The sequence below is a fragment of the Hyperolius riggenbachi genome, chromosome 3 (assembly GCF_040937935.1).
Source record: "Hyperolius riggenbachi isolate aHypRig1 chromosome 3, aHypRig1.pri, whole genome shotgun sequence".
Lineage (NCBI taxonomy): Eukaryota > Metazoa > Chordata > Amphibia > Anura > Hyperoliidae > Hyperolius > Hyperolius riggenbachi.
Genome location: NC_090648.1, coordinates 182,948,700 through 182,963,394, shown reverse-complemented (window position 1 = coordinate 182,963,394; position 14,695 = coordinate 182,948,700). Strand labels below are relative to the sequence as shown.

Here is a 14,695-nt window from a genome sequence, read left to right as displayed (position 1 = left end):
ATGCTTCACTGTATTTAAGATTTAAAAAACTGAACAATGATTTTCTGTGGGAAAGTGATTGAGGACTACGGTCATTCCCACTTATTAGTAACTGTTTAGCGCTTGGCTGATGGAACATTTTATAGTTTTGGGGGGTCACTCCCCTTTGAGCTTGGGGCGAACCAGTGACTGTACTTTGGCCATTCTATGAATATTTTATATGTTTGATGATTGCTCTCTAGTTTATTTTCATTAGAGGAGTGCACACCTTTTTTTTTTCAATTAATTATTCTGTATGTTTTTAGGATGTGTGGGGGGGAAACAGAATGCCTAGAGAAAACCCACAGAGTCACAGGGAGAACATACAGTATACACGCTGTGCAGATAGTACCCTAGCTGGGATTCAATATGAGGACCCAGCACTATAAGGCAAGAGTGCCATCCACTATGGCACCCGTATATACAGGCTACTCTTGCTGTATTTTATGAAGAATCTCTGTAAAATATGTTTAGATATATTTTCCTGTAATTGTACAGCAGTTATACAATGTTACTTTATACTGCACTTGAATAAACATTTTTGAAACCAAAATGTATTAAGGAGGCTGCAATGTAAATAGGTACAATAATACACAAAGGGGTTTTCTCAATATGGCTACAAAGAAAACCGGAGCAAAACTGATTAGCCGTTTAGAGCAACCAATTTAAATCCATGTTTAACTGATAACTAAATCCTGATTGGCTGCAGTGGACAGTTGCTCCACATTTACATTTGTCTTGATAAAGCAGCCCCAAATTGTAATGACATTTTGGTACAAGCAAGGTCTAATAATTCAAAGGCCGTGCAAAAAAATCTGGTGTGAAAAAGAGCAATGGCCAACAATCTAATTTCTTGTCATTTTAAATCTCAATTGTTGCTTTGGGCAATTGCTCCATTTTAGCTTCAGCAAACTTTGTGATGGTCTGATGGTGTTTTACTATATTTAAAAAAAAGTTATAGCTACATTTACAAAGTGTTGCCCTCTGCAGAGTTTCACTAAGATGTGGTACAATATGGAAAACCACTGAAGTTTGATATACCAAAGTTTTTCACTGAAAATTCTGTATCCAGATGTGTCACTGCTAATTGTAACTACAAACATTTGACCTACAATTTAGAACAGTTCTGGCAACACATTGTAGGATTTCTCAGGCAGGAACAGTTAAAATACTGTAGCCAAAAAAAAGGAAACTGTCTGAAAAAGAAAGGCTAGAGAGATAATACACACAAGAGGAGTCCCACCCATTTAAATCTAGAGAAATGTAGGAAAACTAGAGAGACCTTAAATCTCAACTGCAAAAAAGCAAATAGGCATAGTCCTGAGCCAAGAAAACAAGCCTGATACCTTCCTTGCCTGTAGACTAAGAAGTCCAGACTAAGAGGAAAAATGTACTAAGCTTAAAGGAATACTGTAGGGGGTCGGGGGAAAATGAGTTGAACTTACCCAGGGCTTCTAATAATCCCCCGCAGACATCCTGTGCCCACGCAGCCACTCACCGATGCTCCGGCCCCGCCTCCAGTTCACTTCTGGAATTTCTGACTTTAAAGTCAGAAAACCACTGCGCCTGCATTGCCGTGTCCTCGCTCCCGCTGATGGCACCAGGAGAGTATTGCACAAGTCCAGTATGGTCTTTGGTCTGCGCAGTACGCTCCTGGTGCCATCAGCGGGAGAGAGGACACGGCAATGCAGGCGCAGTGGTTTTCTGACTTTAAAGTCAGAAATTCCAGAAGTGAACTGGAGGCGGGGCCGGAGCATCTTGTGAGTGGCTGCGCCAACACAGGATGTCTGCGGGGGACCATTAGAAGCACCTGGTAACTTCAACTCATTTTCCCCCGACCCCCCTACAGTATCCCTTTAAAAGATTTCTGAGGTGACAGACAGGTATTTAACACTGTACCTGCTGTGCGCCATAAAGTTGTTATGATGCGGAGTGTGTCATCTGTACCCCGCAGCATTGTAGTTTTTGTTTGTAAATTGTCCTGAAGAAGGCCCTGACCCCCTTGGGTTGTTATCTGTGACCCCCAAGGAGTATTGGTCACGCATGCATAGTTCGGCCCGTCCGCGCCACATGCACTTTGAACTTACAGGATGCTGCAAGTGCTGTTAGCACGAGCATGCGTACTGTGCTCACTGGCCAAACTGCGCATGCATGACAAATAATTCTTCTGGGTCACAGGTGCTGACCCAATGGGTTGGGGCCTACTCCAACATGATTTACAAACAAATGGCACAGTGTGGATGCGTGTTTATGGGGGGATGGATGCAGGGCGCAGTCCGAGTCATGACAGCCTTATGGAGTACAGTGTTTAATACTGTTGTTACAATCACTTGGCATTCAAAAAAAGTCTGCAACTCTTCTGTCTTAGACTTATTTGATGCAGTTACTACAACATTAGGGATTAGTTTCCCATAATCTTTTGCTATGGGTTAAAGCATTCTACCATCATCTGCCTGTTTTTGTGCAATATTCAGGCTTCAGATCTGCAATGATGCCTATTTACAGGGGAATAAGGCAGGGTTGTCCCCACTCACTCCCCTCCTACTTTTTTCCGAAGCAATACAACTGTTAGTTCTCCTGACTAGAAGAAGCACAAATGTAATGCAAATTGACAGCACGCTATTATGACAAGTTATGCCTCTTTGCAGATAATATTTTACTTACACTTACTAATCCAATAACCTTTCTAAAAAATCCTTACATTTGAAGATATGTCAGGACTGTAAGTAAATGAAGTAAGATTCCAAGCCCTGAACTTTCCTGTCAACCTTGGAAACTTTGCAGGGGTTGGGAGAACTTCCATTGGGAGAACAAGAAGCCAAATTACTTTTGGGTCTACCCGACCAGCTCCATTGAACCCATGTATACAGGCACATACTAACTTAACCACTTCCCATCCCCGGGGACAATTATCTACTTCCCTGCAAAATACCTCTACAGCTCTCAGGGACGTAGATACTCGTCCTTTGCCACAGCACACTTCCGCTCACTCCTGCGCTCTTTCATGCCACCGATTATTAGAGGGGAGATCACAATTCCCATTTATTGATCTAAGTCTCCATGTCACTGATCGCTGGCAACAATAAGTTGTGCAGTCATTGACAAAAAACCAAAAGTCCTTGATCGTCCTCCTTAAAAACTTAAATCAAACGCTGCATAGCGTAATACTGCTTTATTTAAAAAGTTTAAAAGCCTCTCCGATGAGTCATTTGATGAAACTGATTAGGCGGAGCCTCTGGTGCGTTGGAGCTGGGAGATACTAGTGCTGAAGCTCTGTGGGACGCTGAGGATTATATTATCAATGCGCATTGTTTCTACCTAAATGTGAGTGCACTGATATGCTTTTAAACGTTTTAAATAAAGCAGTATTACGCTATGCAGCGTTTGTTTTAAGTTTTTAAGGAGTTGCATATTTTAAGAGGTGTCCGGACGATCAAGGACTTGATAAGCGCTGTGAGCTGGTCTTCTGCATGATCAGCACACCCATCTAGTGACCGTATAACAGTTTTACGAGATTGCTGGTGGAGGGTTGCCAAGCTTGAACACTTATACACGTGTGAGGGTGCATGAGACAGTTACACCATTGATCAGAAGCTGGATTACGCTATGTGCCAGTTCCAGATACAAATGGATGCAAGTGGTCAAAGATCTTTCTGATGTGCCTTTTTTGCTGATCTGTAACATAATCAGCCACCTGAGTCGGTGAGAGTACCCTGTGTGGATTGTTTGTGGATTGGTTATTTATCCTAGGACTGTATATCACTGACCTGGACTACTTTTCTATGCTTTTATGTGAACTTTTATGTTGAGCGCTACACAGATCTATCTACATATATATTGACATTTGATGACTCCAGTATACACACTGCATGGAAACAAAGAACTTAATACATCCTTGCATATTGATGAGCTGCAATATATACTGAAGACTTTTCCTCACTCAGGGCTCGTTTCCACTAGAGCGAATCTGCATGCGTTTCCTGCATGCAGATTCGCTCAACCAATACAAGTGGATGGCGCCATTTCCACTTGTCAGGAATTCTGTGCAGCTCGCTCTGCAGAAAAAATCTGCACAGCAGAGCCGTCAGAATTCACAAGCCCGCACGCGAATCGTCGGTCATGTAACTAAATAGGAAAACCGCAAGCACTTGAGTCTTGTGGTTTTCCCAGCGTTTCCGCGCGCAATTTCGTGAAAAAACCCATGTCGATGCTTGCCGGCATTGACATGGTTAAAATCGCGTTGTTAAAATCGCGAACGATTCCGCGTGAAAATCCGCATAAAAACGTCAACGAATCCGCAACCGTATGCGGATTCGTTGACGCATTTTCCGCGAGCAAATCGCGCCGCACAAGTGGAAACGTACCCTCAATGTTCAAACAACCCCTCCACTATAGAAACAAGCTCTAAGGTTCTTCTACTGTGGTTACTCATACCTGGTAGAATCTCTACATTTTGACAGGGATCACTGTGCTTCAGAGGTTGTGGACAGTGGGAAACCTTTGCGCATATTTCGTGGAACTGTTCCAAGTCAAATATTTTTGGATTAGAATTTATTAGATTGTCTATGCATCTTTTGTTGGACAAATTCCCAAATGCTTAAGAATAGCTTTTTGTGAGAAACCAAAGCAGATTAGAAATGGTTAGAATTGACTAATGACATATGTTTCCTACAGCCAAGTGTGTTATGGCAGAACCGTGAAAATCGCCATCAAAATTAATCCAATTTGAGATTGCATTGTGTGGGGACAGGACACCTGAGATCTTTTTCTCAGGCTAGAGACAAATGCCTTGTTCTTAAATGTTGTGTTCCTATTACCTACAAGAAAGCATCCCCCCAGCTTGCAACTAGAGATGGCCCGAACCTCCGATTTTAGGTTCGCGAACCTCAGCAAACGTTCGCGAACTTGCGAACGTTCGCGAACCACCATAGACTTAAATGGGGAGGCAAACTTGAAAAATTAGAAAAAATTATGCTGGCCAGAAAAGAGATGGAAAATATGTTTCAAGGAATATAACACCTGGAGGGAGACATGGTTGACTGGAATAGACGTCAAAAGTCCCGGAAAAAAATTTAGTTTTCACACAAAGCAGTGTTTTAAAAGGACACTTAAGCCAGAAAAAAAATGAGTTTTACTCACCTGGGGCTTCTACCAGCCCCCTGCAGCAGTCCTGTGCCCTCGCAGCCACTCACTAATCCTCTGGTCCCCCGCTGCCAACTAGTTTCGTTTTTGCCGACAGGCCCGTCAGGACTGGCCACGCATAGCTTTCTCCGCATTCCTGACTGTAATTAGAATACGCGTTGCCACATTACAAACGCATAGATATGTGGCAACGCGTATTTTTGTACGCGTTGCGGCCCGCAATAGCGCTAATTACAGTCGGGAATGCGGAAAAAGCTATGCGTGGCCAGTCCTGACGGGCCTGTCGGCAAAAACGAAACTAGCTGGCAGTGGGGGACCAGAGGATTAGTGAGTGGCTGCGAGGGCACAGGACTGCTGCAGGGGGCTGGTAGAAGCCCCAGGTGAGTAAAACTCATTTTTTTTCTGGCTTAAGTGTCCTTTTAAAACACTGCTTTGTGTGAAAACTAAATTTTTTTCCGGGACTTTTGACGTCTATTCCAGTCAACCATGTCTCCCTCCAGAGTGAGTGGATGAGAGGGCACAGGACTGCTGCAGGGGGCTGGTAGAAGCCCCAGGTGAGTAAAACTCATTTTTTTTTCCTGGCTTAAGGTTCACTTTAAGGGCAGAAATCACATTCAATGCTAAATTGCAGGCCTACACTACTGCATGTGTATACATCAATCAGGGAGTGGAACTCCTCCTCCTCCTCCCCTCCATACTACCAACACTACAGGCTGAACCCAGCCTAGCTGGCCTGGGAAGGATGAAAAGCTAGGTGGTCATGCAACCATTCCTGCTAACCTAAAACTTACTTGTGTCTTACAACAGATTGGCTTAAGACTTTACCAAATGCTCCAATATGGAGAAGCTTCTCTGTTTTCTGTTTTTTTTTTTAAGTGTGGTGTCACAGTTCACTCATGTCTTCAACTACAAGAAAGGCCCAGGAGTAGTCTGAGCTACCGTAATATCTATGTTATGGCAGGGCACTTATTACACTTTCTCTTACAGGGCTATGGAAACTGTTTTGCCCATGCGATAAAGCGAGGTGCAAAAATGAAATCATGCCTAGCAGAGGTTCGTTTCGATCCATTGACCTTTGGGTTATGGGCCTAGCACACTTCCGTTGCGCCACTCTGCAGTCTGCTTACATTTGTATACAATCTTCAAGTTTAAGAAGGGTACATTAGTTGAAATCGTTACACTACAATCTATGTTACAGCAAGGCCCTATGGTTACGCTTATTGCATAATGGCCATTACTATAGCAACACATGCATTATCCTGGGAGGGCACATGGTGCTAATAGTGTAAGGGCTGGTGCTCCCCAGGTTTTAGGACCAGTAAAATTGCCATGTGCTGTCTGCACACGGCACATTTACTGGCATTTTGTGCATCAGGCTCTTAGATCCTTCAAAAAAACCTCTCTGCTGAATAATGTAAAAAATGCGTCCATAAGTATTGCTTATATTAAAAGCTTAAAGAGAAACTCCAACCTAGAATTGAACTTTTTCCTAATCAGTAACTGATACCCCCTTTTACATGAGAAATATGATGCTTTTCACAAACAGACCATCAGGGGGCGCTGTATGACTGATTTTGTGCTGAAACCCCTCCCACAAGAAGCTCTGGGTACCGCGGTACTCTGGGCAAACTGCCACAATGTAACAATGTTCACAGACAGGAAATGGCTGTTTACAGCTGTCTGTAACAGCCAAAACAGCTAGGAGCAGCTACATAACCTGCCCACAGTAAAAATGTTCCCATGTAATAAATGTCAGAATGTAAATCGGGGAGAGGAAAGATTTTACAATGAGCAAACACTGACTAAATCATTTATACATAATTATTGTAAAAATGAAGCACTTTTTTTACTACATTATTTTCACTGGAGTTCCTCTTTAAACTCACTGTTGGAGGAGGGATGTCCACTGTACCTGGCTGCTGTGTCCTGGCTCCTGCCACACAGAAGTGCCAGCTGATGCCTTCATTGTGCCATTGCCTAGTCAGACCCATAGCGCTGAGAAGTTCCCGAATTCTAGAGATTCAGGCTCAGCAGCAAAACATGTAGATGACCTGGTAAGCACCATAAACCGTGGCGGCCAATGGGACTTGATTAGTACCAACATCTTCAGTTCAGGAATCTGGAGATGCACCTGCTGCCGCTGCATCGCACTCACCTGACGGCTTCCACAGGTAAACCCCTGGTACCAGCCTAACCATCTTCTCCTCCTCAGGCCCATGCAACCAGTAGTTGCTACACTGACCAGCTTCTTTTACAGCACCCGATCCATGTTAAGGCTACTAAGCCTACCAGATCATCTTAATATACAGGTCTTCAGCTGGCACTTCTTGGACGTCAGACGACAAGAGTGGACACAGCAGGCAGGTACAGTGGACACCCCTCTTTCAACAGAGCATAACTCTGGAACAGTGTCTCACCATCAATTACGACCTAGTGCAAATGAAAGCCAAGACCTTCCGGCTTTCTAACAATGGTTCAATCTATGGTAAATGCTGATCAGTGCTGATTAAACTCCAGCATCCACCACCAACACTGTATAGAAATAGAGGCTTGCCAGGTGGTAGAAAGGCCCGGGTTGTAAGGTCTGCACATTTCCACATGTGACCGTTGATTGCGGCTGTCGTCAAGAGGGCTAAGGAGGCTGCCATATTTATTTATTTCCTTTTAAACAATACCAGTTTCCATGCAGCCCTGCTGATCTATTGGGCTGCAGTAGTGTCTGAACAACACCAGAAACAAGCATATGGATAATCTTGTCAGATCTGACAATATTGTCAAAAACACCTGACCTGCTTTTTCAGGGTCTATGGCTAAAAGTATTAGAGGCAGAGGATGAGCAGGATAGTAAGGCAACTTGTATTGTTTAAAAGGAAATAAATATGGCAGCCTCCATAGCTCTCTTAACTACAGTTGTCCTTTAAATGTGCAGACCTTATAACCCTAGTCTTTCTCTACCACCTGGTAAGCCTCTATTTCCATGGGGTGTTGGATTCTGGAGTTTAATCAGCGCTGAAGCATTTACCGAGAATGTTGATGGGAAGTCTGATCTGAGGACCTGAGCTTCTGGCAGCTTTTTGGTTTATTTTTCTCTGGCGCAGATATTCACCCCTAATGGTTCAATCTCGCCAAGGGAGAAAATAGAATGTGAACATGAGGCTGCCAGATCATTGACAGTATATTGTGCCGAAAGTTCCCTATTAAAAAAAAAATCCTAATTATCTTATAACAATTGTATAACACTCCTGACAGTCTGGGCTACAGCCGCCTCAACTGGTTCCTTTGAAGAGGGAGTCAGTGTGACAGCCAGGACAGTCCGTTCCTGGAGGGAGGGTATGTTACACTCCAGACCATGCTCTATGTCATAAGGTGGTCACATTACAAAGGTCTTTATGAGAAAAAAGGCATTAAACAATTTTAATCTTGTTTACGATATGTTTGGGGATGGATCATCTTTAAAAGATAATTTTACCATACAAGTGCATGTCTTGAAGCACTGCAAGTATGATTTTCATACTCACTGGACAGAGGCCATTACAGCATCTCCACAACTGCAACTGCACCTGAGCATGCTCCCACTGTACATTCAATTCGCTTGCTTCTCAATGGCCTAATTAGTAAATTGAAGAGTCCCATAATAGTCCTCAGTTCAGGAACTAAAAGAACCAGCATCAAGCATGCAAAGTGTGTGTGTGTGTGTGTGTGTGTGTGTGTGTGTGTGTGTGTGTGTGTGTGTGTGTGTGTGTGTGTGTGTGTGTGTGTGTGTGTGTGTGTGTGTGTGTGTGTGTGTGTGTGTGTGTGTGTGTGTGTGTGTGTGTGTGTGTGTGTGTGTGTGTGTGTGTGTGTGTGTGTGTGTGTGTGTGTGTGTAAATGTGAACACTACTTTTGAACAGTAAACTGTAATTCTGCCTTCTTAGTACTTGAACAGTACTGAGTAACTGTTTTTCTTCTCACACATAAATCACTGGAAACCCTATCAGCTCTCAGTGCCCAGTAAGGTCAAGCAGATGCTTTATCTTACTGAAAGCACAATACAAAGTGATCTGTTTTGTATCATTTACACATACTTAGATTTCTGTTTTAATTTGGAGTATTCATTGCTAGACTTTTGTTGATCAGTTTCTCACAGTCTCTTTGTTTTCATGACACAATCAACATTTTTATGGTGTGTAAAATGCATAACACTAGGCAAGCTGTCTTCTTGGAAAAATACTAGTGAATGCCCTTACAGTGTCAAGATTTGCAGTTATTATATTTTTATTTTAACTTTTATTTGTCATATAGTTCATGACACTGCACAGCCAAGGTTCTGCAACTAAAATGTCCTACATATGATACATTTCTGTAGTAAATATTTTAGGAGACCAAAAGAATCAAAAATATTTTCTGCAACAGGGCCGGCCTTAGGTTTCACAGAGCCCTGAGCAGAACCAGATTTTGGTGCCCCCCCCCCCCCAAATTCATCCTCTTCGCGTGTGAGCGCACCACACACATACACTAATGGGGGGGGGGGGGGGATCTGCTGCCTAAATACACTAAAAGGGGATCTGCGACTGTAAGACTAGTAGCCTAAGCCTATATACACTAAAGGGGGGATCTGCCTACAGTAAAGGTTAGATAGGTAGCTGCCCCCAGTATAGATTAGATAGGTAGCTGCCCCCCCCCAGTATAGGTTAGATAGGTAGCTGCCCCCAGTATAGATTAGATAGGTAGCTGCTGCCCCCAGTATAGATTAGATAAGTAGCTGCCCCCAGCATAGGTTAGATAGGTAGCTGCCCCCAGCATAGGTTAGATAGGTAGCTGCCCCCAGTATAGATTAGATAGGTAGGTGCCCCCAGTATAGGTTAGATAGGTAGCTGCCCCCAGTATAAGTTAGATAGGTAGCTGCCCCTCCAGTATAGGTTAGATAGGTAGGTGCCCCCAGTATAGGTTAGATAGGTAGGTGCCCCCAGTATAGATTAGATAGGTAGCTGCCCCCCCCCCCCAGTATAGGTTAGATAGGTAGGTGCCCCCAGTATAGATTAGATAGGTAGCTGCCCCCCCCCCCCCGTATAGGTTAGATAGGTAGGTGCCCCCAGTATAGATTAGATAGGTAGCTGCCCCCCCCAGTATAGGTTAGATAGGTAGGTGCCCCCAGTATAGATTAGATAGGTAGCTGCCTGCCCCCCAGTATAGATTAGATAGGTAGCTGCCCCCCCAGTACAGGCTAGATAGGTGCCCCCAGTATAGATTAGGTAGGTAGGTAGGTGCTCCCCTCCCCTCATACTGGAGGGGGAGCCGCGGGGAGGGCAGCCCGACCTCTCCCTCCCTTCCTCTCCGGGCCACCCTCCGTGCTCCCCCCTCCGATGCTGCTGCAGACTGCAGAGAGAACAACTCACCTCCCTGGTTCCGATCGCCGGCGCCTCTCACGGTGTATCACTTGCCGCTGGTCTCCTCTTGTACATTGACACTGATACACAGTAAACTTCCTGTTAAGCAGGAAGTTTATTGTGCATCAGTGACAATGTACAAGAGGAGACCAGCGGCAAGTGAGAGGCGCCGGCGATCGGAACCAGGGAGGTGAGTTGTTCTCACTGCTGCAGTCTGCACTCTGCAGGGGGGAGCACGGAGAGCGCCCGGAGAGGAGGGAGGGAGAGGACGGGCTGCACTCCCCGCGGCTCCCCCCTCCATCACGGTGGCCGCACAGGGGGGGGGCGGAGCGAAACGGACACAGCCAGCTACATGCGGCCAGGCGGCAGGAGCGCCCCCTGGAAGCCGGCGCCCTGAGCGATCGCACAGGTCGCTCAGGTCAAAGGCCGGCCCTGTTCTGCAACATACAATGGCCCATATGCAATTAACTTTTTCCTGAGTTTTTTCCTAGGTGATATTTACACCTCGTCAATAAAAAACCCCTTTAAATGACAACTGAAGCAAGAGGGATGTAAAGGCTGCCATTTTTATTTCCTTTTAAGCAATACAATCTGCCTGGTTGTCCTGCTGATCCTGTGTCTTTGATACCTCTAGCTACAGACCTTGAACAAGCATGCAGTAGATCAGGTGTTTCTGACAAAATGGTCAGATCTGACAAGATTAGCTGCATACTTGTTTCTGGTGTGTCTGTTAAGACGCTGCTGCACCCAAATAGATCAGCAAGACAGGCAACTGGTATTGTTTAAAGAGAACCTGTAACAGAAAAAACAAAACAAAAAAAACACGCCTCTGGGGGATACTTACCTTGGGAGGGGAAGCCTCAGGGTCCAAATGAGGCCGGAAATAGCCGAGCCTGATCGTATCCGCTCTACTTCACAGGTGCAAAAGAACTTGTGCCTGTGCAGTAAAGCGGATACGATCGGGTTTGGCCACTTCCGGCTTACCCGAACGAAGAGCCGCTAGTGCGCTGGCGCAGGATTGCGGTAGGTAAATATTTACCTCATCGCACTTCGGAGGTCCCAGCACTTGAATGGAGGGATGGAGGAGGACGGAGGAAGCCTCGTTAGGATCCAGAGGCTTCCCCCTCCCGAGGTAAGTATCCCCCACAGGGGTTTTTTTACATTACAGATTCTCTTTAAAAGCAAATCAATATAGCAGCTTCCATATTCATCTCACTTCAGTTGCTCTTTAAACCACCAGCAAGCAAGAAAATACTCAAAATCCAACATGGTTAGGACCAGATTATTTAAATGGATAAAGTAAGCAGCACAGTCCCTAAACATATTTAGGCAGGACATTTCCTAGACATATTTAGGCAGCATTTCACTCGGCAGAGTGCCCCTTCCTAAACTAACAAACATAAGTGATTTCCCTTCCTAAAAAAACACAAAACATATTTTGGCAGCGTACCCTTTGGGCTGCAGCTAAGGCGAACCGTGATCCTTGTGCTGTGCACCCTAACCTTTTAGTTTTCCCTGGTGCTCTAGTGATCCTTCCACCTTAATAGTATGGTCTGTCCTACAAGTCTAATGGCTCATCCCCCTCCACTATGCCCTTGTAGTCTAAAGGCCTCCCCACCCCCCTTACAGTCTCTGGTGGTCTAGTGCCCCCCTTTACAGTATGCCCTGGTGGTCTAGTGGTCCCCCCATTCCCCTCACAGTATTTCATGGTGGTCTAGTTGTCCTCCTACTCCTTACAGAATGCCCTCATAGTCTATTGGTCAATGTGATGTGGCAAGAACCGGAACCTAGGAAGTTGCTTGGAACAAAGGATCAGTCAGAAAAGCCAGCATGCACAGGTTTACATTTCTTTGGGATTTCTGACCAATCAAATATGTTGAACTGCCCAAAAGTAAAGTTGGCCACAGACTGCCTCATATGTACTAGGCCTACTGTAATAATGTTATTTAATTGCTCACGCCACCTTATTATAATTTTAATGAGGGGCTCCAATTTAACTGGGTTTTGTATTAAGCCTATTGATCAATTAATCCAGCCAGTACATTAAATTCAATGTTTTAGGTCTCCAAAACCAAGAAGCATGACTGTGTAGTGGATAGTCCACGAAGATTGTGAGTAGGCACACCAATTTCATCAAGGTCGGGTGCTTGATATTGTGGGATAGGCTATGCCACACACACAGTCAACAGTCCAATATATCAGCACACCGTATATTCAAAAGATCACGCTTTTTATTGAGTTATTATATCCACAAGGGCAGCCGACAAGGCTTGGACTGTTGACAGTGTAGTGGGTAGCACGCCTGTTTGAGGAGTTATAATTCCAGGCTTGAATCTGTATGGAGTTTGTATGATCTCTTTGTGTTTGCACAGGTTTCTTCTAGGCACTCCAGCTTCCTCCCACATTGCAAAAACACACGGATAAATTAGTTGGATCACTCAAACAATAGGCCTTAAGCCCCATACACACGCTCAACAGCGGTCTTTTATGCAGCACAATTGTTGAACAACTTTTGTTGCGAAACAAGTTGAAAGAGCAAAAAAAAAAAGTATTTTGCTATTGTTCAAAAAGCTGATAAGACTGATAAGAAGTCAATCCAAAAGTTGAATTGACTTATTTAGCTCTTTCAACTTGTTTCACAACAAAAGTTGTTCAACAATTGTGCTGCATAGAAGACTGCTGTTTATGGGGATTTAGATTAAAGAGAATCTGTACTCTAAAATACTTACAATAAAAAGCATACCATTCTATTCATTATGTTCTCCTGGGCCCCTCTGTGCTGTTTCTGTCACTCCCTGCTGCAATACTGGCTTGTAATTGCCAATTTTAGGCAGGGTTTACAAACAAAAGACATGGCTTTTACCAGAATGTGATAGGCTCAGAGGAGCTCAGTCTGTGACTCATACAGAGCCTGGAGAGGGTGTGTATAGCTTTTATCCTATCACAAGCAGAGCTGCACATTCCAGCCTAAGTGCCTGAGCCCGACAAAGCCGTCAGAGGAAAGAAGATTAGATTATATAGCAGAGATAATACAGCCACTGTGCAACTAGCAAAGTCTGCAATAAGACACGCCACATTAGAACAAGTATAGGAACTTATAGGATAGACGAAATAAAGCTTTGTTAGAGAGTCTCTTTAAGGAAGGTATATTAGACTTTAACTATGGTAGAGATTACATTGTGAGCTCCTTTGAGGGACAGTTCATGACATGGATATATACTCTGTGAAAGATGTTAGTGTTATTTAAAAGGATAACGATATATCAATTTTGGAACTTTAACAAAGTGGAAATTTAAAAAAGTAGCTGAATGATGCTGTGTTTATATACTTGGCGAATAATCTTATTAACTAGTGATATGTTTTCCTGATAATTTAAATACTGGAGCGAAAAAACTAACAAAAATTGGCATTTATATTCTGCAGGTATTCTGGAAATCAGAACCGTAACAGTTGGGATTGTTGCAATCAAAGGCGTGCAAAGTGAATATTTCCTAGCTATGAATAAGTCTGGAAAGCTTTATGGAAAGGTAATACATATTTATAGTTATATAATAAACATCAACATGAAATGTAACCCATTTTTAACCCCATTATGTCATCAAATGTAAAATATTACTAAATGCGCATCATACATGAAATTCCTAAATTGTATTATTGAGTAAAAATGGAGTGGTTCTGTGTCATAAAAGTAAACATTGCTCCTGTTTTCAAGATGAAACTGTATGAAAGTGCTTTAGAGGGGCAGGGAGGCTTGAGAGGGGAGGGAATTCAAGGAATGATGCAGAGCAGACCCACACAGACCTATTGTTTTAAATTGGACAATCCTCACATCTGCCAATTAAAGTGGCAAAAGTGCACAAAGCCCTACTGCACACATTTTTAATGTACAAGGGATGTGTCACCATTTGATCAAATAAGTGGCATCTGAACACGGACTGTGACAATATTCAACACTATGTATAGGCCTGGTGTAAACCAGCCTTATACACATGTGACATGATCAGAGACTTTTGGCAAAACAAACATTTAAGGTATCCACAAGAGGTACAATTTTTTTAGTGAACAACCATATTTTCAATCAGAATTTTCTGTATGAAAACAGAGAATCTGGTGGGCCCAACGATCCTGAACAATTGTAATAACAATAATTTCCTTTAAGAAATGGTGTA

At 43.7% G+C, this 14,695-nt stretch overlaps 2 protein-coding genes across 4 annotated transcripts in view; one reads left to right on the top strand and one right to left on the bottom strand.

Moving 5' to 3' along the window:
- The window catches only part of FAM227B (family with sequence similarity 227 member B), a 468,573-nt gene that overhangs the window by 323,458 nt on the left and 130,420 nt on the right, over positions 1 to 14,695 (bottom strand). The gene's annotated exons all lie outside the window — the stretch shown is intronic.
- FGF7 (fibroblast growth factor 7) overlaps positions 1 to 14,695 on the top strand; it is a 134,631-nt gene that overhangs the window by 109,218 nt on the left and 10,718 nt on the right. Inside the window, exon 3 of the mRNA XM_068275416.1 lies at positions 13,950 to 14,053. Within this exon, the coding sequence (XP_068131517.1) occupies positions 13,950 to 14,053 (104 nt within the window). The remainder of the gene's footprint in view (positions 1 to 13,949; positions 14,054 to 14,695) is intronic.